Source organism: Chrysemys picta, chromosome 1 (assembly GCF_011386835.1).
Source record: "Chrysemys picta bellii isolate R12L10 chromosome 1, ASM1138683v2, whole genome shotgun sequence".
Taxonomy (NCBI): Eukaryota; Metazoa; Chordata; order Testudines; family Emydidae; genus Chrysemys; species Chrysemys picta.
Window position 1 is genome coordinate 65,669,207 of NC_088791.1, and position 24,848 is coordinate 65,694,054.

The following is a 24,848-nucleotide window of genomic DNA, read 5'->3' on the forward strand; positions in this document are numbered from 1 at the left end:
GTTATTCAGGTTTTCAGTGTTCGTTCTAAATGGAACATTTTACACATCAATGGGCTCTGAATCAGGCCCTCATAAAAGTGGGGCATTCTAAAAATTGTTATGATGTTTTAGTTGAACTTTTGCCCACTCTCCCCAAGGATAGATGTACTCTCCCCTTTTTCCTGCCTCTTTCCCTCTAGCTTTATCTCCCCTCCCAGCTAGCATTGCTCTGGTCTTTGTCAGTGCCCCTGGCATACAAGTGCATGTTAACAAGATTCCAGATAATGCATAAATGTTAATTTTAAAACCAAATGGGTAGGTGAGTTTGACATATTAACAGCCTTATGAAATCTTGTCATGATGTATTCAGTGTGTGGCGGGAGGGGAAAGGAGTTAAAAACAGAGGAAAAAGACCTTTAAGACTTGCCTAGACTAGACTAAAAGGTGGGTTGTTTTTTGTTTTATTTTAATATATTTATTAGCTCTTTAAAACCATTGGCTCTAGGCTGGAATTCACCTCTACAAGCCATGTTAAAACAAAACTTATCCTGTCTACAGCAGACTTTTAAGACATGTTAGTTAAAACATTTTAGTGAATACATTTTAAAATACACCTTTTAGACCAATATTGAAATGTACTGAGGGATTTCATTAGACTGATTCTTACATTTGAAACCGGTAGTTTTGTAGGGCCTATACATATCTCCTATACCTATTTGTAGGAAGAAAAAATACAGCAATTTACCTCTGGTAATCATTTAAGTGACTGTAATAACTTGACTCAGACACTTGAGGACTGCTAAGGATAACAGATTGTGAGAAATACAGGGTGTTACCTGGCTCTAATTGTTTCATGATGTATTATAGACTGTTTTATTGGCCTTTGTAGCCTATCAGTATGACTGCAATTTTTATGTGCATGATTTATAAAGGTTACATTTTGTTGTTTTGTGTCCCCTGTGATCATGGTGAGTAAAGCTCGTTAGGAAAGTCCTCTCTTCACCCCAAACGTAAAACAGTTTTGTTTTCATTTTGTAATTGGGGGGAGGGGGGAATGTAGAAAGCTTTAACAAAATTGATTTGGGGGGTTTTTGACAAATGGACTTTTTTCCACAAAATGTGGTGGTGTTTTTTTCCCCAAAAAATCCATTTTCAATTTAAAATGTTGATGGAAGATTTTCATACAGTTCCAGTTGTGAATCTAAACTGGATAATGACTTTATCAAGAATATTACAATGGGAAGCATGTCCTCTTAAAATGGTACTTACAAGAGGAGACTGTAATTGTTCCCTTCTAAATATGGAAGTGCAGCTTGCATATCTTTATCTAAACAAAATCAGCCTCTGTGGGCCACCCTTTTGTATTGAAGATGAGGGTGACTACAGGCCATATAGTACTCCCTAATCTGCATTTGTCCCACAGACTGCACTTTGGCCATCTGTTATAGTAACATAGAAAAGCAATATTGTTCACTCAAGCATAAGGGAGAGAAAAAACCTAACATGGCAAAAACAAACCATGCCCTTCTATTTGTGTAGAACAAACATCTATTTTAGAAATATTTAGGTTATCAGTTTTTAAATGACCAAGACTGAACCAGTTCAAGCTCTTTAAAAAAAAAAATCATCCAGATCATGAAAATGGAGTAATTCAAAACTAGCATATGGAAAAATCCCATTATCCCTTTTTGAGATAGAAACAAGCCTGGAGTGGATCTTCTAACTACATCCATGTACAGGCATGTCAGGCTGCCCCTCCTGTCTGCTGGGCTTGGGAGCAGCCAGGGATTTTAAACTTACAAAAGCCTTTTTTCCCCCATAAGCAAGGTCCTTACAGCTTTTTATGTCTTCTTTGCTGATCAGAACAGAATGAGCAGGCAAAGCAAGTGGATAGTACAATTCTCACCTGTGAACCAAAACACAGCTGGTGAAATTAACAACCCCAAAAGTCTTGTGAAACTCAAAAACAATACATTTTATTTTAGCATGCATTTTTATTTGTGCCAATATCCTTAACTGATGCTAGAAAGTAAATATGTAATGTCTGTAAAAGAACTGGGGTTTAACAACATGGAACAAACAAGGCAGGGCAATTTTTTTTCTCTTATAAAGTGCCACTTCCTGGAGTGCTATAGTGGAGTTCCTAGTGACTCAAATAAAAGTCTGTCATGGAACAATATTTCTTCTTCTTACAGCTAGCAAGTACACTGATAATTCAGTGGGGGTAGAATGAGAGAGTCCATTTGTGGGTCACTCCTCACTGGGGGCACATTAGGTCTGTGCTCCATGATCTGCTCTGCCTTTAAACTCATTTCCATGGGAAATTTATGGTGTTGATTTTTCTTATAAAACCCTGCAAAAGTTATGTTCTGGTTATCTCAGACTGGCTCTCTCCCTGTGCAACACCACAGCATGTGAGATCAGCTGAGACACCAAAGATAAAACAAACTCATACACTCTGGTTTAATCATGAAGTAATTTTCAGTGAAGGGTCCTCCACTGTGAAATTAGCTTCAGCCATCACACTGCCAGAGCCTAGATTGGTTGACCTTCAGGTCACACTACAAGGTCCATCTGTTTTTTGTTGTTGTTTTTTCATACCTGGTTGGAGATGGGATGAAAGCAATATGTGGTGACTTTTTTTTAAAGCTGTTTGTATGACAGCGATCTTATTTGTGTATTATGTTTTTATAAAGCATGTACATGCACCCATTTAGACACATAAAGTATGTGAGCAGAAACTAAATTGGAACCTGTACCTACACATTGTTTTGTTTCAGATCCTCCTGTTTGTCTTCATTTCTCTTGCCTTTAAGAGGAGAGCAGTGTTTTTATAGTTACTGATCAGGGCGATGAGGTGCCTGCTCCAAATGGCTAGAACAGCTGCTTTCTCTCACCTGGTCAAGCAATGGGGGGAAGAAAACAACTGCATTTTCTAGACCACTGCCAGAAGCCTCTGTCCATCTCTGGACTGCTCACAACGCCACAAGGGTTTTCTCTCTGTGGAACGCTAAAAGTGAAGCCGTTGCTCCAGGTGGATTCCCTTGTTAATCCCCAGCTCTGTGTTTAGGCCACTGAGGTCTATATTCATGTGTGTCTCTCTTTCAGTGAGATGAATTGAATCTATTTTATTATATTACATCACATACAGTTACAATTTTTACTATTCTCCTGGGAGCTCCAGGGCCAGATCCAGCTTTTTTGCCGCCCCAAGCGGCAAAAAAAAAAAAGATGAGCGGCGGCACTTCGGCGGCAGCTCAATCGCGCCGCTTCTTCGGTGGCAGTTCGACAGCAGGTCCTCCTTCTCTTCCTTTTCGGCTGCAATTTGGCTGCAGCTCAAGGAGGAAGAGAGGAAGTGAGGGACCCACCGCCGAATTCCCGCCAAAGACCCGGACGTGCCACCCTGATACCAGACGGAATGCCACCCCTTTGAATTGGTCGCCCCAAGCACCAGCTTCCTACGCTGGTGCCTGGAGCCGGCCCTGGGGAGCTCACATATTGCCTGTCTCAATACAAATGGTCCTGAGATGGCTATTCTTGGTAACACAAGTCAGAAGTTGACAAGTCACTGGAGAGTAGAGGCCTAGATTTTTTTTGAAAGGCTAGTTTCCTTTTTGTGGATGGAAATAGAGTGATTAGCTGTACAAATGCTGACTGTGATGGATTAGTATGTCTGCATGTACCTATATCTATCTTCAAACTCCATGTTGTTTTGTGAGGGATAATTTGATTGTAAACCTGTTCTGTGCCTTCACCTGGGCTTTGTAGCCACCTGAAACACACAGGTAGTGTCAGGAGAAATATTGGACCTAGCAGAGGGCTAACAGTGGAGAGTGGATGACCCTTGAACAAAAGCCATGATCCACAAAAGTACTTAGGGGCCTAAATGCCAGTTTTAGGCTTCACTGCAATGCTCAAAACTCCCCCCAGCTTACTTGTTGCCTAAGTTTTCAGGGTAAAATTTCTCTCAGCACCTAAGTTTCTGATTCTGGGCTTGCACATTGTTGCTACCTCTAGGCATCTGGATGCCTGTCTCCTACCTAAGCCCCAGAGTGAGCTACCAATTAACAGGAGATAGCCGGTGTTCATCTGCCTATCTCACCTGTGACACCTGATCATTAGGTGTGCTCGGAGGCTGCCTAGTGGATTATAGTCCATTCAAAATCTGGCCAGAGGAAGAGGAGGTGGCTGTGCTGCCAACCTTATAACTTTTTAGTTCAGTGGCTGGAGCACTCACCTGGGATGTGGGAGACCAAGTTAAATTTCCCCCCGGCCAGAAGGGGAGAAGGGATTTGAACATGGATCTCTCATCTCTTTTCTTCTCTTCAGGTAGGGGGGAAATTGAACCTGGGTCTTCCACCTCCCAGTTGAGTGCTCTCGCCACTGGGCTACAAGTTATAAGGTGGGTACCACTTCCTTCTCCCTCAGCTGTTTTGTGTTGAATGAGACAGGGGCCTAACTCATTCCTGCAAGAAACTGCTTAGGTGAGTCAACTGACTCAGGCTTTCACTCGGGGGCTAAAAATAGCAGGGTAGACAAGTGGGACTGGGCTCTGAAATCCAGAGAGTCTGAGCCCAAATATCTGCACTGCTATTTTTAGCCCCATAGTGCAAGCCTGAGTCAGTTGACCTGGGCTCTGAGACTCTCTGCAGCAGGTCTTTGTTTGCAGTGGAGACATACCCTTAGGCACCTCTCTTTGTGAGAGTGCCTATCTCTCCCCATTCGTTGTGTAAGGCGCCTAGGCACCTAACCTCAGGTATTGTGGATCACAGTGATGTTCCTGTTACTTTCTAAGAGTCTAAAAGTTAGGCGTAGTGATGCTCAGTGTTGCAAGACCTAAGTCCCTTTGTGGATCCGGGCAGGGATGCTATTTCAAATTTGGGGGAGGCAACTTTAACCGTGATTCCAGGGGCTACTTAGGCACCTGAAAACTAGTTTTTTTGAAGATGGGGGGTGGGGCACAAACAAAAATTATAATGCAAAGGGGGAGTTCAGCTCAAAAAGTTTGAAAACCACTCAGGGTGCAGGCAGGGGGGTAGCTCAGGCTGCAGGGAGGGACTGTGTCCGGGGAGGGGTGTAGCTCAATGTCCAGGCAGGGGGTAGCTAGGGGCTGTGTGCTGGGACTCAGGAGGGGCGTAGGTCAGGATGCAGGGAGGGGCTGTGTCTGAGGGGGTGCTGCTGCTGAGGGACCAACCATGCGCTCAGTCTCTCGGTGACACAGTGGGGGCAGCTCTGAGGTAGGGTTGCCAACTTTCTGATTGCAGAAAACTGAACACCCTTGCCCCACCCCTGGTCACTCTATCCCCCCTCCCTCACTCACTTGCTCATCTTCACTGGGCTGGGGCAGGGAGTTGGGGTGAGGGCGCTGGGGTGGGGCTGAGGATAAGGGGTTTGGGGTGTAGGAGGGAGTTCAGGATTGAGGGTGTGGGGGGTGAGGACTCCAGTTGGGGATGCAGACTCTGGGATGGGGCCAGGGATGAGGGGGCTCAGGGCTGGGGCTTGAGGGGTTTGGAGTGTGAGAGGGGGTGCAGGTTCTGGGAAGGAGTTTGGGTGCAGAAGGGGGCTCAGTGCTGAGGCAGAGGGTGGGGGTGCAGGCTCTGGCCGGTCAGTGCTTACGAGCTCCCGGAAGTGGCCATCATGTACAGCTCCTAGGCTGAGGGGCCAGAGGGATCTGTGCATTGCCCATGCTTACAGGCACTGCCCCCGGAGCTCCCATTGGCCCAGCTCCCATTGGCACTCAGACCTGCATCTAGGAGCTGGACATGCCAGCTGCTTCCGGGGAGCTGCGCGGAGCCAGGGCAGGCAGGGACCCTGCCTTAGCCCTGCTGCGCCACTGACCAGACTTTTAGCGACCCAGTCACACTGCTGACGGGAGCTGCCAGGGTCCCTTTTTGACTGGGTGTTCCAGCTGAAAACCAGATGCGTGGCAACCCTCTGGGGGCTGGGGCAAGGGGCATGCTCTGCCCACCCAGGGACACAATGGGCGGTGGGAGGGGGACACCCTGACATCAGCCCCTGCCCAACTCTGCACAGGGCTCTCAGTCCCAAGTGGCACTCCATGGTGGGGGTGGGGCAGGGGTTGGGGTTGGGCAGCAGATGCAGATGGGAGCAGAGCATGGCTGCATCTTCCCTCTTGCTGCAAACTTCACCCTATACAGTAGAAAATTTTGGGAGGGGGAGTTCCCCACTTTCCCTGCCACCCCCCAAACCTCCCTAAATGGCACCCTTGATCTGGGCAGAAGATCTGGCCATTGCCAAAGGAAACCAGCTCTTCCAAGTGGGCTGGTAACAAAGCAACAGATCACCTGATGGAGGAACTGAGACTGACCAGGCATATCACTTGGCAGAGGGGATTAGAAACTATAAAAGGACAAGGTCTCTCAATGACTAGAACAAGAAGACAGGATTGAACAGTAGGAATGGGTATGGTAGGGCAGAACCTTGCAGTCTCTGAACAGACACTGACCAAATCCCAAAGGACTGTTGGAGTGGTGAGGAAACTGAGGCAGGGATTTGTGTGCAGGTTTTGTTGTCTTTCCATGTATAGTTCCTTGGCTTTTCTATGAGTAAAGTGTGATTGGTTTAGAATTCTTTTTGCAAAATCTCTGGGTTCTTGCTTCAACTACTCATCCCTGAAGAAGTGTTAAACTATAAAGCAGAATACCCATGGGGGTCAAGCTCTGGAAAGGGTGTTCTTGTTCTTGAGTGACTGGGGTGTCTTTGGAGGCTTAGGGCAGTTGAACTGTGGGGTGCCATCAGGGCCGGCTTTAGCAGGTGCGGGGCCCCACGCTGGGACGCAAATTGTCTTGCGCCCCATCCCGCCCCAACTCCGCCCCGGCCCTGCCCCGACTCCGCCTCCTCCCTGCCCCATTGGATCCCTCCCCAAATCCCTGCCCCCAGCCCCGCCCCCTCATGCCCCATTGGATCCCGCCCCAAATCCCCGCCCTGGCCCCGCGTCTTCCCCAAGCACACCGCATTCCTCCTCCTCACCCCTCCCTCCCAGGCTTGTGCCGATCAGGGGAGAAGCAGGACGCGGCTTAGTCCTGGACGTTGCGGGGCCCTATTCCAGGGAATCGGCCGAATCGGCTTAAAGCCGGCCCTGGATGCCATTCCCTGGAAATAGTATCAGACAGAGCACGTGCTTGAGAGGCCACAGGCTGTGGCTGAAGCCTTCTGAGGTCTAGGGGGATTGTGGAAGCACATAGATCCAGTGTTTGGATACAGCCAGAGCAGCCTGGTGAATATCCATCAGGGAGAGCTCAACCAGGTCTGTGATGGACACTAACATTTGTACCAGAAGTTATTTTTAAGAGAAAATTGCCTTCCTGAAAAGGGAGATCAGGTTGCAGTCCCTCTAGAACAGTGGCTCTCAACCTTTCCAGCCTTTCAGGAGTCTGGTTTGTCTTGCATACCCCAAGTTTCACCTCACTTAAAAACTTTGCGTGCAAATCAGACACAAAAGTACTAGTGTGTCACAACACACTACTACCAAAAAATTGCTTACTTTCTCATTTATACCATATCATTATAAAACAATTGGAATATAAATATTGTACTTACATTTCAGTGTATAGTATATAAAGCCATATAAACAAGTCATTGTCTGTATGAAATTTTAGTTTGTACTGATTTCGCTAGTACTTTTTATGTAGCCTGGAAGACCACTATGTATCCCCAGGGGTATGCATACCCCGGTTGAGAACGACTGCTCTAGAAATCTAGACTATACTGTCATTCACTAATCCTTTCATCAATCCTCCACACTAGCTCACTGGGCCTTGAAGTATTCATTCATGACTGTTAGTTTGTCTATGGGTGTCTAGAGAGATGGATCTACTTGAATAAAGGTAATCCTAGGGTAAGACACCTAGGAACTTCAAGCATGGCTAATGGATTCTTTCACATGTGCTTTCATCTAGTCACAGGGATACTCCTGGTACAAGCTCAGACCACAATGGATTGTATATTCATAAAGAATTGACTGGGTGTGGTAGTATTTTGCCAGTTGTGTTTTCCAATCCTGGCAGCACAAAACTAGGTTAAAGTACAAAGCTCACTTTGATACACACTAACTTCAGACTGATATCTCAAAGCCAAAGGGAAACAAAGGACACTAGAATGTGTCTCTGAGTGTGACAAAGAGCTGTGTTATACCATTTGTTATAGGCAGCCATAGTGCTTAGAATTTAGTTACTGTAGAAATTGTTAAAGACAAGTTGTCTTTGCTAAAAGACTGTCATGAATACTCCTTAAAGGATATGAGATCTTGTTTCCCATTTCAATGACAGAATCTAAGAGCAGCTGTTCAAATTAAAATGTTGTTGTTTCTGGTTCATTTAGTTATTTAGGACTATGTTCGTATGGATCAGACTTTTTAAATTCCAATTTAAAAACATCTCTTGTCATTTTCACAAAATTCTGCTAAATAAGGCTAAACAGTGACTGAATTCCGAACACCAACATACTTGCGATGATATCTTGAACGTAGTGCTTCCTGTTTTAACAAAACAGGTTGTTCTAGATATTGTTGACTGCCAACAGCATGGTTGTGTACAGGAAATAAAGAGTCTTTTTCCCAGAGAGCTTTAACTATTCATTAGGGCACTGAAATTGTCTGACATGGATCTGTGATGGTTGAGGCATCTGTAGTTTCAGTTCATTTAACTCCAAGGATTCCAGGACATGCAGTGCGGTGCAGATGCATGCCTGTGTTACCCATGAAGTAACATTAAACTTCATGTTAATCTATTTGTTAATTTTCATTATGAAGTGCTATGCTCAAACTCATTCTAATCCTGTTGCCCTGGCCAGTGTAGATCACACCAAAAACTCATTTGTTCTTAATGTAATGAGTCTTCGCTTGGCAGCATTTGATCAGTAAATTTCAAACCTGTGTAAATTAAAAAAGTTAATATGGTGGTAACTCTTGCCCTTAGCAATTTTTCTGTACTAATCACAGAGCAATTTCACACTTCTCACAAAAAAGGGCAATAGATTATAACTCCTACTATGTATTGCTAGAAAAATCACATGTACGTTTAAGAGCTCTTCACTTGATTAAAGTAGAGATACAAGGCTTTTTGTTGTACATAACAAGATCCTGTTTAGCCTTAACTTGCCTTTTCTATGTAACTATGGTGTTCTGTTCCCATCACCAACCAGTGCTTAGTGATGGAATTGATTATTACATGATAGTTGTGTTTTAAAACACACCTGAATCAAAAAAATCATATTGCAGAGATTGTACTACATGCAAGCAATTTTTACTGCTGTTATGCATTGAAGGACATACTTGGTACAGGTATAGTAACTGGCATTTGTGCCAGCATTCAAGTTGGCTATGTGGATATTTGAGGGAATACAGTGCTATTCCTTACTCTAAAGGAGCAGGATTACTCTGGGCCTGGGCACTTCATAATTAAACAGAGGATACAATATATAAAACTATTTAGAACTTTGACGTGCACCGTAGCCCTGAAGCACATGACTGCCTCTACTTGGAGTCCTAATGGACAGCCCTAAGATGTTACTCTGGTGGATGTGGAGCTGCTGTGTAATAATTTCATGAATGCTGTATGACTTAAACCCAATATAGGTATACAGTAACTAGTGGAGTTTCCCCGGTGAGTGTATTTGGTTTAATAGGGGGCTGTTGGAAAAACAAGCAGGAAGGCAACACAAGCTAGATAAGCAGGTCTCAACGCATACTTGGTGGAGATTACAAGACAATGGCTGAGCTATGGGGTAAAGATGCTACTTGCAGGTCCAGCCAAAGTTACACACACTGTCTTGCCAAGAGTGGGACTGAGAGAATAAAGGGTTGCTAAATGGTTACAAAGAGACTCTGGAGAGAGTGCGGGGTGAGCTGTTCTTTCAGTGAACCGACTGACAAGAACAGAGATCCCCTGCAGGAGTGTCTGAAGCAGTTGTGGCTGCCAGGGGATGGTAAGCCTTAAGGAAGACATAAGTTTTAATATTTTAAGATCTTTTTCTCTGGAATGCTTTGGTTCTAAATAAATAGTACTGTGTTTTAAAAAGGCTGTCTGGTCAGCAGGGCCATCCTTAGCTATTCTGGGGCCCTACGCAGCCCCCCTGCGGGGGTGGGGGGGTGGGAGCAGGCCTCTGCAGGCGGGGGCTGGCTGACTTGGGGGACAGGAGAGAACCGCCCCCCCCCCAGCACTCACCAGCGGCACCACTGGGGCTGGGTTGCTGCACTTCACACCACTGGTGAGTGCAGGCCTGGCCCCGCTTCAGTCCTCGGGAGTGGGGGTGGGGCTGGGGTGGAGCAGAGGTGGGGGCCGTGGGACAGGGGTGGGAGCTGGAGCAGCACGCAGCTGCGCAGCGCACCAGGTAATTTGATGCCCCACATTTCCTGGTGCCCTACACAGTTGCATACTTTGTGTATGGGTAGGGACGGCCCTGCTGGTCAGTGAAGGTCGCTGATCGTTGTTCTCAAGGAGTAGAACTCCAGGTACCAACCATGACTCAGGCTTGTGACATAATCCTAATTAGCACCAGAGGACTGCAGCCTGAGACCCCATCTGAGAGTGAAGAATCAAATGAGTCCACCTGGAGCGAGATGACTGCTGGAGGCCTGATACCTGAGAAGGGCTGCACTCAAGATCAGGAGGGGTCAGAGGTGCAGTTATCCTGTTAACTGTGGCAGTTATTACAAGCATTTGCAGCATCAGTCACTGAGATGTTTGAGCCCTTTACATCATAAGATCTAAAACAAGTTGTCTGCACCTGGCAACCATAGATAGTGTCTATCTCAAAGCTATAGCACATATCCGTGAACTTCTATGTTTTGTACAAAGCATTTTATGGACTGCAAAGGTGATAGGACTTCCAACTAGTCTCGTTGTCTTTACCTTTCAACAACCTTTTTCTGCTCAGAGCAAGCAATTTTCACTCAAAAGTGTGTTGGTCTATTTTGAAATAACATAACCCTACTGAGATCTGGTTGTATCACCAATTCTGATGCATTAAATTGTTTGAAATTTCCTGTCAGATGAGTTGTTGCCGCACTCTGAATGTTGGCCTTGCTCCTGTGGTGCTACTTGTTTCATATTTAATTAGTACAGCAAAAACAGGAATAGCTTTAATATCTCCTTGCTGAAATGGAAGCCAGTAAGTACACTTCTAAAAACAATTGTGCAAAAGAATAACATACCAGTCAGAGCAAAATGGAGGATTGTTGCATGCCACTACTACAGGGGTCGGCAACCTGCGGCACGCGTGCCAAAGGCGGCACGTGAGCTGATTTTTAGTGGCACTAGGCTGCCAGTCGGGATCCCGGCCGCCGGCCCTGCTCAGCCCGCTGGCTACCTGGATGGACAGAACCCCAGGCCGGAAGTGGGCTGAGTGGGGCCGGCGGCCAGGACCTCGGCTGGCAAGGGCCGGCAGACGGAACCCCAGACTGGCAGTGGGCTGAGCGGCTCAGCCCGCTGCCGGTCTGGGGTTCCATCCGCTGGCCCCTGTAAATGTAAAATGTATTATTGACATGCAAAACCTTACATTACAGTAAATAAATGAAGACTTGGCACACCACTTCTCAAAGGTTGCCGACCCCTGCTCTACTATCTTATAAATCATGGCTTTAACTGTCATTTATCCTCTATTGCCATGCCCTTTCACTGTTGATATCTAGCCCTTGAATGTGACAAATATATTCCCAGATGCTTTGCAAAGTCCAATATGACTGGCAACAGAACATGGTCCTTACGTTCCAATGGTCTGTCAGAAAATGCTGTTTTTAGTCTGTCTTCTCATTTTCTCTGAATACTATAGGCTGTTTAGAACAACAGTGAACAAATACTAAGAGATTTTTCCCTTGAAACGAAACAAAAAATAAAACCCATGTATTTTTTTTCTGATGGCCGATCTAAAAGTCTTATGTTTCTTCATGGGATCTTTCTGGTCACTGTATTCAAGCACATCTCCATTGCATTCTGAATGTCATGTGACATACCTGGTCAATACATGACGGCTCTAGCTGAAGAAGAGTTCACGGAAGTTCATTTTCACAGAAGTTGGTCCAATAAAAGGTATTACCTCACTCATCTTGTATTGGTCTCTCTCTCTCTAATCCTTCTGAAATCTTGGATGACTAATGCAGGCATTTTAGCAATTCTTTCCTAACTCCTCCTCGATAACAACTTTGCTATAATCCCCAAATAATCCTTCATGGCCTACTAAAACTGAAGCATCTGGTGGAGTGACCGCCTCAGACAAATATTGGTGGAAGTGACTGTCGCACCTCAGCTTCTTTTGTGGGAGTTCCTCTGATGTCAGTGTCAAGTGTCTGCATTGTTTCTATACTACACTCCCTTTCCCTCCCTCCACCCACTGTTCTCTGTGCAGGAATGTCTGTTACTGCTATGATTAACTTTACAAGTGGTGAACATCTTTCCATGGGGATATGCATTACTTTTAAAAATCAAACCTTTATAACTGTAACAAGGTTCTTTATAATCTGGAAGGTGCTTTACCCAACTATTTGGTTAGATTAGAGTCAGGTGTCTGTCTGTCTGCAAAGCCATTTCTTTATCAAACATACTGAAGAAACCCTCTGGCTGCATAACAACTAGAGAGTTATTGATAGTGGTTTCTTAGTTCTCTCCAGAACTTAAATCTAGCTGAATGTGCTATTGGGCAATCATTTTGCAGAAAACATTCCCCTAAACCATTTCTGATTCACCAGCTTGAATCGTTGCTGGGGACTCTGGATCAAGATACGGCAGCACAAGTGCATTGCTAAGTGCTTGCTTCAAAAAAGCAAGAATAGTATACCTTCCAAGTACCAAAATTATCAATATTACTGGTACAACAACCCCACTTAAGTATTTTGCTAGAAGACAGTTAGGTTCCTCCAGTATAACAATGGAGAATCTAAACCATTATCTTTACACTGATATACTGATTTTCTTAATTATCAGACATTTTAAGTGTTCAGCTACAGCAATGACCATATCAGAGCTGGTTGGCCTCTAGTGCTACCACAATATGTGCATTTAATAATCTTAAGAAGGGCAATTTAGCTTCTACGTTGGCTACATTTATATCTAGCTTCACTCTCATCTCTTGTTGTTTATATTAGAGTAGCACCCACAGGCCTCAGTCAAGTTTGGGTCACGCTTTGCTAGGCACTGTATAAACCAACAAGACAAGATGATCCCATTCTAATGCAAGACAAAAATATGACAAGTGAGTGTGAACATTGGGAGGATGGATGAGCGTAACAGTAGTTTAGTTTATTAATATAGTGTCTTAGCCATAGGCCATTGCATATAATACAATAACTACAAAATATAAAATACATGGTTCAAAGCTTAAGTTTCTTCCATTCTGACACTTAACCAAGCCAGTCTTGCATTTGTGGCTATCTGAAGAGTAATTAAGGATATGTTTACACTGCAATAAAAGACCCGTGGCACAGTCATGGCTAGCCCAGATCAGCCGACTTTGGCTAGCAGGGTTCAGTCTGTGGGGCTACAAAATTGAAGTGTAGACATCTGGGGATGGGTATCAGAACCCCGGTTCCAGCCTCAGTCTGAATGTCTACATGGCAATTTTATAGCCCCACACCATGAGCCAGCTGACCTAGGTCAGCTGAGTGTCTTTTATTGCAGTGTAGCCAGACCCTAAAGGAGTAGTTGATGTCTGTTTTTGTTTGGCAGCAAGGAAGGTATTCTCTGCATTTGTTCAATGGATTTAAAAGTTAGGAGAAGGTTATGTGGCTTGTTTGTTTTTAAATTTCAGGTGTAAAAACAATAATTTAGATTTTACTGATATAAGAACACTTTGCTTTTTCTGCTGGATTCCTAAATATATCCATAATCCACTGAATATAGAAATAAAAGCCCTATCTGTTTTTCAAGAGTTCATCAAATACAGCAGGCTGAGCAGACCCAGAAAATTAGTCTGAATCTTTAATGGTAAGTTCAGTACGTCTCAGAGCTGTAAATGACAGAAAAAAGTAATGGCTCAGCTGATGAGTGTTTTTCACGTTAGATGGTTCCCCACACAAACTAAACTCTATTTTAGGAGTCTAAACACTGATGCTGAAAAGATGAGTCAAAGAAGATATCGCCATCTATAAGGTACAGGCAGAGTCAGGAGATGGTCCCCTCCGAATTCTTTATGGGGATATGCTAACACCGTGTGGATATATTTCTGCTCATAAATCAATGGAGGATAATCAGTTAGGGTACGTCTTCACTTACCGGAGGGTCCGGCGGTAAGCAATCGATGTTCTGGGATCGATTTATCGCGTCTGGTTAAGACGCGATAAATCGATCCCGGATCGATCCCGGAAATGCTCGCCGTCGACGCCGGTACTCCAGCTCGCCGAGAGGAGTACACGGCATCGACGGGGGAGCCTTCCTGCCGCGTCTGGACCCACGGTAAGTTCGGACTAAGGTACTTTGAATTCAGCTACGTTATTAACGTAGCTGAATTTGCGTACCTTAGTCCGAAGTGGGGGCTCTGTGGGGACCAGGCCTTAGACTCCTGTAAGTGGTAGAACTAGACAGAAAACCACTAAAGTGGTCATTCAGATGGAGGATGAAGATGAATCTGTACTTGATTCGACTCTGGAGTTTGATTTTAACCTTCTGGCAAGAGAGTTTGATCCAAGCCAAAGTTCATTTTGAGGAAACTGAATTGGAAGCGAGACAGATGGGGAAAATTCACAAAATGGGCTCTCCACAGAAGATGGTGTGAATTCTTCTGTTTCTCCGACCACTACGAAGTGCCGGTGGAACCTCGCAGGACTGGTAGAATTAGAATTCGTCCAGTTAAATATAATGATTATGTTCTTGACTTGTCCACTATTCTAAAAACTAGAGATTCACAGTTGAGAGAGGCCTATTGTACATACCTCTCCTTGTTACTTGACTCTGTAGAACAACAAAGGCAAGATATTGTGGATTGTGTCTCAGGTGAACTGCTGGGACTGCAGTGATTTAAGCAGGGGAGAATGTAACCTGTGTGTCTAATAGGGAGATATGTCTTTAAGAGACCCATTTGGGGGAGATAGGAGTGAGTAGTGTCTGGATCATTGTTGCTGGGCAGATTTAGCACTCCACATCGAGAAGCTTCTGGAATTGGGTGTAGTAGTTTTGGGTATGCTCCAATACAGTAACTCCTCACTTAACGTTGTAGTTATGTTCCTGAAAAATGCAACTTTAAGCAAAATGATGTTAAGCGAATCCAATTTCCCCATAAGAATTAATGTAAATAGGGGGGGTTAAGTTCCAGGGAAATTTTTTTCACCAGACAAAAAACTATATATTATATAGATATACATACAGTATACGTTTTAAACAATTTAATACTGTTAACAGCTATGATGATTGTGAAGCTTGGTTGAGGTGATGAAGTTAGATGGTGGAAGAGGGGGAGATATTTCCCAGGGAATGCCTTGCTGTTAAATGATGAACTAGCACTCGGCTGAGCCCTCAAGGGTTAACACATTGTTGTTAATGTAGCCTCTCATCAAGGCAGCACGAACAGGAGGGAGGGGAGACAGCATAGCAGATAGAGACAGACACACACTCTGTGTGTGGGAGAGAGAGAGAGAGATGCACACTGCCCCTTTAAGTAAGCTGACCCACTCTTAAGTGCATTGTCTTTTTAAGTGGATCAGGAAGTTGAGACAGCAGCTGCTGCCTCAAGCTCTCTCTGTCTCTCTCTCTATCCGTGTCCCCTCCCTGCTCTATATGGAGAAGGGGTAAGCGGGGTGCAGGAGCAGCGGGGGAGGGGGACACCCTGACATTAGCTCCCTTCACCTTCCCCCCCATCCCCGCACAGCAAGCAGGAGTCTCTGGGAGCAGCTCCAAGGCAAAGGGCAGGAGCAGCACATGGCAGTGGGGGGAGGGACAGCTGAACTGCTGATTGATAGCCTGCCAGGTGGCTGCGGCACAGGGAACTTAGGGGAGCGGGGAGCTGATAGGGGAAGCTAATGGGGGGTTGCCGGTCCACCCTGGTTGCAAGCCCCCTACCTCTTCCTGCAAGCAGTGGACAAAGCAGGCGGCTGCCAAACGATGTTAGAAGGGAGCATTGCACAACTTTAAATGAGCACGTTCCCTAATTGATCAGCAATGTAACAACAAAACAATGTTAATCGGGACGACTTTAAGTGAGGACTTACTGTATGTACATTGTTGCTGGGGTCAGACTCCATGAGGGCATGCAGTCAGAGCAGCTGCTTTACTAAGGGCCATGTCTCCTGTGAGTTGGGAGAAGCATCTCCCAGGAGCACAAAACAAGCTGTTGTCCCTAACTCTGAAGCATTTTGCAGCAGGGTTTTCTTTACATCTTCACTGAGTGGTTGGTTAATCAGTTAGCTGACTGGCTAGCAGTGATTTCAGCAGAGGAAGAGTCTGCATGGATTCCAACTGAAGATTCCTACAAGCAAGTGGAGGGAAGATGTTGTTTTAGACTCAGCAAACTGTATAGATTTGGTGATCAAAGACTGAGACTTAGGTGAACTAAACATAAGCTTTTGGGAATTCTTAGGGTACGTCTATACTACCTGCCGATCTGGCGGATAGTGTTTGATGTATCAGGGATCGATTTATCGCGTCTCGTCTAGACGTGATAAATCGATCCCCGAATCGACGCCTGTACTCCACCTCGGTGGAGTCGACGGGGGAGCCACAGCGGTTGACTTGCCCCTGCGAGGACGGCTAGGTAAGTCGAACTAAGATACTTCGACTTCAGCTATGCCAATAGCGTAGCTGAAGTTGCTTTTCTTAGTTCAACCCCCCCACACACACACACAGTGTAGCCCAGGCCTTAGTTTGTGTTTCTGTGGGGACTGACCTGTTCAGATTTTAAGTTGTTTTCTTTATTTAATGTCTGTGGGTTATAAAATAGCCATATTATTCTGTAAAAATTAGATTTTTATCATAAAATTTTATAAAGTTATTTAATTAAATTCATTTCTTTTGTTCCTTTTGGGACTTGAATGTGAGGAGGTTGACCCTGTGCAATTCTTGATGAAAATCCTTAGAGACGGAACTCTGGGTCTCCAGCTACTTTTCTATGGGAGTTGGGGGTTTTTTAGGCACTGGAGAAGGGCAATGAAGTGAACTCTAGCCCACCCAAAGGTTACACTTCCACTCAAAAAACCCTATTCCTAAAATCTTCTAGTTATTGGTAAAGATGGATCCTTGGGTTAGACCCACAGAGGGATTTAGGCATTAAAATACATTTTAGAGACCCTGCTGCCTAGTGGGAATCCACAGCCCAGAATTAGATGTCCAGGCTCCCTATGCAATGCATAGGGAGTGTTAGGTGCCGAACAGGGATTTCCCTACACCCACTCCACCCTCCCACCCCAGTTTTGTGAACTACTTACATGCAGTGTTGCCAGTTTAGTGATTGTTTGGAAATTTGAATTGAAATTGAAACATTAATACACACTTTAAAAGCATATACAGTGTATGATAAAACACATCTATCTATAAAAGTATAATAGATTTGAAAAGTATAACCATAGACTAGCTTCCTTATACAGCTGTTTTTTATGACAATGTCAGTGCATTCATTTCGGTGATGCTGGCCAACCTAATAATTTCAAATTATGATTTGTAAGCAAAGTCTAAATGAGCTCTCCCTGGCAGCTAGTGATGAGCGAGGGGGAAAAGGCTTCAGGACCAGACTGTATTTACATTCACACCTAATTTACCTAGGTATCCAGCAAACAGAGCTGCGTTGCCCAAGTAATAGATTTTGCCTGGAGTTGGGTTACAAATCACTTGAATGCAGGGCGGGGGGTAATGTAATGTTGTTCTTATTGTATGAGTAAAGGGCAGTAGATCTGTTCTTAGCCTGTGCTGATTGAGGGCATCAAGAGAGGGTGAGGACAGGTGTTTTGCTTGATGGTCTGCCTGAGTCACAAGTACTATTTGACCAGCCCCTCTCCACTGTTTAAAGACAGAGCTGATTAGGCTCCATAGATAGTCTTTTGTTTTGTTAAATGACCACTACAGCTGAAATCAGGTCTAAGTGCTTAGTTGTGCTGTGGGACAGTGTTTCTGTGGAAGAGACAGCCCAGTCTGCACTAGCAGCGAGGTTCCCCCACTGAGAGCTCAGCTGAAATCACTGAGAGCTGAGTGGAACCTCAAGAGACCACGTAGCAGAGGTCACAGTGGCAGGTGGCAGCAGAAGGTGACTGCGCAGGGCCACTGGCAACATAGCGATGGAGTGAACTGTGGCACAATGAACAACAGTGGCCAGAGTGAATAGTGAGCAGCTGGAGGAATGAGCAAGGTGCCTTCTTGCCCCCCACCTGGGAGGTGAACTCATGTGAAAGCACCTCTGAACTCTGAGTCTTCACTGACCCAGGACAACACTAGTAAGCATTAATGAGGCTGTTAAGAATGCTGGAGAGACACAGTTCATGCGAACAAACATGGCTGTGGCATCATACTTTCTATTTAAACAAGAGAGAGATCACACACACTACAAACTGCAGGCCAATGTTAAGTGCATTGTCACTTGTTCATCCGGAAGTTGAACACTGGTTCCGAACAAGACCAGCAAATGTTCATTATATTTCTGCAAGAAACTCAACTTACTGGTTAGAAGCATGCAGTGCAACAGTGAAAGACTCAACAGTTGAAAAAGTGAAGAACTCTCTCACCACAAAAAATTTGCATACATGGCTGATGAATGCACTGATGCAAATGGGCATCAAGTATTAAGTCACTGTGTACATTATCTTGATATCCATGGTAGGCCAGTAGATGCATTTCTAGATGTTCAAGTTATAGAAGACACATTGGCTGCATCTGTGACAACCCACATCTTAGAAGAGTTAAATGCTTGTCAATTGGACTCCAAATAAATGGCAGCTTGTGAATTTGATGGAGCTGCAAACTTCACTAGAAGACATGGTGGAGTACAAGCTTTGCTCAGAGAAAAGTGTAACTCTAATCTCTCCTATACACACTGCAGAGGCCATCTACTGCAACTAGCGCTAGTACGAGCTGCAGACTCTTCAAAAGACATTTAAAAAAAAAAGCTAAAAATTTAATGTCTTCATTATATTCTTTTTTCAGCAAGAGTCCAAAAAGACTGAATATCTTGGAAAACATAGAAGATACACTGGGACTGAAGTTCAAATTAGTCCAACCTGGGAAAACCCACTGGCTTTCTCATGAGCGATCCTTGGCTGTTGCCTTAAAATTACTCCAGCCATTATTACTGGCTTTGGAAAGTATCTACCAAGATGGGATGTATCTAAGTAGTGAGGCTGGTGGATTACTTTTGCTACTACGTTCAAAGAAGACTATTGCCATTCTCTCTCTTGTAAGTCTACTGTTGAAACCACTTGGGTCATTAAACAATGCCATCCAGGCATCTGCTACAACAGTAGTAGATCTTTTGTCCAGCAATAGAAGCTCCATTTGGATCAGAGAGCTATCCATTGAAAAAGTACTGGAAGAAGCAAAGACTTCAGTCCAGAAGTTGACTAATGAAGGCATTTATATTGAATCCTTAAGTAAAGAGGACAAGAAGTGTTCGTTAAGACAACTGAAAAAGTACACCGACTTGATTCTTAAAAATCTACAACAGTGACTTATACATTCTACTCAACCTCTATGTAGCTTTTATAGGTCCCTGTCCTATAAAACACAGTCAGTTGAGTGGAGTGAGGCACTACCAGCAATGGGGCTGCCATGTGCTCAGGACAGAATAGAGAATTTGAACACAGAGTGGAATATCATATGATGAATGAATGAAGATTTGACTTCAACTTCTTTTTTATCATCACTAGTGGCTTGACCCGATCTTTATGCTATGTTTCCTGGGATGAAAGAAGTAGGAATTCATCTCTTGCTACTCCCAGTCACAACAGCTACAATTGAGTGTTCTTTTACCTCATTGAATTTTGTGTTCTGAAAGAAGTTAACTTCTGCCTGATCATGTGAATGATCTAATGGGCATATCAATTGACGGAATGGAAGTATTGGACACACGAGAAGCCACCAAAGATGAACGCACTGCATTCAAGAAGTTAATTAACAGAGTTGTGCAAAATTATAACAAGAAACCAAGAAGGCTGTAGATGTTGTGCTTCATAGAAGGCTTGAGTAGCCAACTTTAATTTGTGTGATGATTTTAAAACGAGTTAAATCTAATAAAATGATCATTAAACATTTTTTCATTTTTTACTATGGTGCCATAGAGCCCACCTTCACCCTCACAGTCTCACCCCTCATCGGCCCTGACCGCCCCTACTCCCTGTAAATTCAAACACTCCCCCTAATTTCAATTCCACCCACCTCAGGGAGTTAGGCCTCATCTACACCTAAACATTAGATGACCTAGCTACATCCCTTAGAGGTGTGAAAAATTTCATGCCCAGTGTGACAGTTAAGTTGACCTAACCCCCACTGTAGATGCAGCTAGGTTGATAAAAGAATTCTTCCATTAACCTAACTACCACCTCTTGAGGAGATGGATTAACTACAGCAATGGAAAAACCCCTTCTGTTGATGTAGGAAGCATCTAAACTACAACTACAGCAGTGCAGCAGTAGTGCAGACATACCTTTTAGTTTCCTAACTCTTGGCTGTGTGGAGTAAGTGCCTCCCTCTATTTGGGATTCACAACTGAACTTTCTCTCAGAGAAGGTAGACTCATGGATACCCATAAGAGGTCATCTTCTTAGTTTTTATTTAAACTTGATCGCACAACTCTAAGCACTGGGATTTTTTTTTTTAAAAAATCCCAAGAGTTTACCAATGTTTGGATTACAGTAGTTCCTATAGGCCTCTACCAGGTACTAGATGCTGTACAATAATTGTTAGAGAATAGTTCCTCCCTCGATGAGCTTGTTAGTTTAAGCTGTTCCCAGTCAAGAACTCCATAATACCTTGACATTGTGCACTCAAAGTATTATTTGGTCCCATGTGCACATAGCTGAATGCTTAGTCCTGTTATCTGGACTGCGCGCTCCGCACCAGGATTTCACCTTGGAATAAAAGTAGCATCTTTGCAGGAGATGATGTCTCCAGACTTGAGACTTTCTACTACAGCAAGTTTGTCTTCGTGTTTTGAAAGAAGGGATGTGCTTTAAAAGTTTAGTTATTTCATACACCTCTACCCCGATATAACGCTGTCCTCAGGAGTCAAAAAATCTTATCGCGTTATAGGTGAAACCGCGTTGTATCGAACTGGAGTGCACAGCCCTGCCCCCCCAGAGCGCTGCTTTACCGCGTTATATCCAAATTCATGTTATGTTGGGTCGTGTTGTATTGGGGTAGAGGTGTATTTTGGGTTTCTCCCTTCTGTAACCTGCCTGTGAACTTTTAAAACAAACAGTTCAGTTAATAACTTGTGTATGGAACAGAAGTGGATGTGTCAAAGCTGAGTAAAGTGTATTTTAAAAATCCTGTTTTAAAGTTTTGCATCCTATAGCAAATACTGCTTTTCTAGATTTTAGGCTGAGTAGTAACAGGTCAAGCCCCAGCTACATCAAAGACTAAATTTTGATCTATGAACCACCATGAGGGCTATGCTTCCCTGGGACAATGCAGATCACAAAGATGTGAGAGGTGAGGAGAAGGCATTCTCTGGCAAGGGGATCCAGCTGTGAAACAATCTTCCAGAGGTGATCCAGTGAGTTCAGAGTCAGCCCATCTTTAAGAAATGTTGCAAAACCTTCCACTTTGCAAAAGCCTTCCATCGTAAATGGTTTGACAATTTAAACATCACTTTTATTTCCAAACTCCTACTAACTCCCCTTCTTTCTTTTCCCCCAACAAACATCCTATCCCAAGCAGAGTTTGACAAAAAGGGATATGTGCTGGAAACTCCATTAAGTCCACTAGGGACTTCACTATTGCTATAGATTTTACACAGAAGGCACTGAGATACTATGATTTATTGGTGGGCATGTGGCAGACGGCTTCTGAGAACTCGGCCAGAGTGAGAGGCAACTCTAGCCGGTCTCGGTCGCCCACGCTGACCGTCGGGAGTCTGTCCCAGAGCACTCTGCAGGTACTATGATGGTGGGCAGCAGTATAAAACCCTCAGATAGTACAGCTATTATCTATTATCTATCTCTTGTCTTCCTTATCAAGAATCATCAGATTCTGCTACTCTTCCTCACATTTAATTACTTATTCTGAAGGTAGTTCCACTGACATCAGTGGGACTACTTGTATGGTAAGGTATTATTGCTAACTGCGAGTAAGGGTGGCACATACTGGGCTTAAATAGATCTGGCTGAACGATACTAACCAAATGCAAATTTTGGTGAATTCTAGTTTGTTTTTTATTGGGTTGGGGAGGGTTTTTTCGGGGGGGAGGAGGAGGAGAGGCGAGGGAGGGAGATTGTATACTGAAATATTCCCAAAGAAGCCTTGTTGTTTGCAAAGCAGTTTGGTATTGAGTGAATGTCACCCATGGTTGGCTCAGAGTATTTGATATTAGAACTCAAGGACTGATCAGCCAAGTATTTAAAGTATGGAATAAACTTATTTGATTTCTTCAAATGAATCATGCAGACCAGTTTTGAAGATTCACAAATGTAAAGTGGCTCTAATATGGTAAAACAGAAGCTCTACTAGTCACAAAAAGAAGTCAGATTTAGGGCTAAATGTGTATGTGCATCAGAGTGGTCCATTACATGTGGTCTGCTTTTGGTTTAAAAAAATGGATACGTTTAAAAAAAGATTGGAAAAAGCAGGCCCACAGATCCACTAGGTAAGGCAGATGGGTGACCAGATAGCAGGTGTAAAAAATTGGGACAGGGGGTGGGGGGTAATAGGTGCCTATATAAGAAAAAGCCCCCAAAATCGGAACATCTGGTCACCCTATAAGGCAGTGTTTTCTGTTAGTATGTACCTTTATTTTTGCTATAGTGCAATCCTTTGTATAGAATAGCTACAGATTAGTAATGTTTCAATATATTATCCTTTTAAAAAGGATAATATAGGCTTCCTGTTTTTCTTTAACATTTACAATTTTGACATGCTGCTAATTAGAACAGACACCTACCAGGTCCGTTTATTTACATGTACAAGACGAGTCTTGTCTCCATCCATTAGCTTATTTTATACAGAGTAATGGGTGCTTTGGTTGTGGGTAGTTCCAGGGTCCGCTAGGAAGAATATTAATTTCAGCAAATCTATTTTTCCCTTTAACTCTCCCCTTTCAATGAAAGATAAGATGGTAGCTTTGAATAGTGGCAGAGTATCCTACTTCACTTCCTAAATCTGATCACATTGTAGCAGCCAATTTAAATTTGATAATCTAGGGCCTAATCCTGCAGTGAGACTACTCCCATGTGGAAAGGTGGCAAGACGGGTCCCCAACAACAACAAAAGCTATTGCTATGGATAATACATTATAGTTAACTTTATTTTTATGACTCATTTCTTATCCCTGTTTACCTCAGAGAAATTTTGTTATAGTTATTCCAGTGTCTCCAGATGTCTTACCAACAATTCATTACTGTATTTTATTTTGCAAGTTGATGCTCCTACTTTTCTTGGTGTTGGAATATTTTGCCTGTTCTTGAGGAAACTGTTTTCTTTTGTTTCCCTGTCGCTTGGGGTGTGTGTGTGTGTGTGTGTTTGTTTGTTTGTTTTTCCCCAGATGCTCTCTCTCTCTTATTCAATAAACTTGAATTTAAAATAATATCTTAGAAAACTGTCTAGCTTGAAGACTGGAATATTATACAAAAATACTTCACTACATTTTTAACTTGGGCTTTGAAGACAAAATACAGTTCTGAAGTTTATTTTAAAAAAATCTACTATATTATGCTATACGGAGGGTAGGCTGGTCAAAAAGTTTGTATTATTTGACACTTAAAATTTCTTTTCCCCTTCCCCTCTTAAAGGTAGAGACCTGTGGGTTCTTGTTGTGGGAAGGTTTCCAACCCAACATACCATTGGCATACCAGAGTTCAAGTATATTGCTAATATGCATGGGGATGAGGTACGTCTACAATTTCAATTTTTGCAATGTCATTTATAGCAAAACATTTACCAGGGATCTTAAAAGGAATTTTGTTTATGCTCATATTACTAATTATTGGGGTTTACTGTACCCCTCCAGTTTCTCCCAAATTCTAAAAGGTGACCTACAAAGGACTTGAAATGGGCTTATGCCCTTTGTGCCTGTTTGAAAAGGCCTGAAATGTTTAAATTTATTTGTTTTTCTTCAATCTAAGAAATCTCAAGTCTGATCTTTCCTGGGTTTGGTGGAGGATCTCTGGAAGGTCTCAGGTGTTTGTGTGAGCTCTTAAGTTAATTGAAGGAATGTGTATTAATTTTTAAAAAGAAGACTTCCTTTCTCCAAAATTTGTCAACAAAACATTCAAAAAAGCTTTTGAACAGTCAGACTAAAAATCTTTCCCTTTTAATAGCACAACTTTTCCCTTGGGTCTGTGATACTGCCATTTTCATTAGTTCACCAGTCTTTTTCCACCCCAGAAAAGACCTGAATTTCTAATGTAAATAAGCATTTATTTTTTGAGGAAAAACAAATCATTTAGGCTTCCTTCATATATCAAAACGAGAACAAGCTTTCTCTTTTCTCCATTACAGATCACTTGTAAGGTCCACTAGAGAGAAAGCACATTAAACATTCAATGTATGGTATATGGACCTTGTGCAGAATGTCCACAATAGCTAAATGTAAGGTTGCAGAGTTCAGCACTTTACACAGAGCACATTAGACTTGCATCAGTTGATACCTGTTTGAGATGGCAGACATGGAGTAAACTTTACTTGTCCCCTTTCTGGATAATGCCCTGAGACCCTACCATAACTTGGAATGAGTCTCAAATGTAACAACCTTTCTAGGAAAGTACTACAGCTTTATCAGTGATATTAGGTACA

At 43.4% G+C, this 24,848-nt stretch overlaps 1 protein-coding gene across 5 annotated transcripts in view; it reads left to right on the top strand.

Annotated features, from left to right (window-relative positions):
• Positions 1-24,848, top strand: part of CPM (carboxypeptidase M) — a 69,685-nt gene that overhangs the window by 14,488 nt on the left and 30,349 nt on the right. For 4 of the 5 annotated variants that reach the window (XR_010593249.1, XR_010593242.1, XM_042860155.2 and 1 more), the window contains exon 3: positions 23,846-23,943. Coding sequence is in view for 3 of the 5 variants with exons in the window: in XM_042860155.2 (XP_042716089.1) it covers positions 23,846-23,943 (98 nt within the window). In the remaining 2 variants the exon portion in view is untranslated. Of the gene's footprint in view, positions 1-4,308; positions 4,382-23,845; positions 23,944-24,848 lie in introns of all 5 variants that reach the window. The other variant, XM_065570171.1, reaches the window with a different exon arrangement.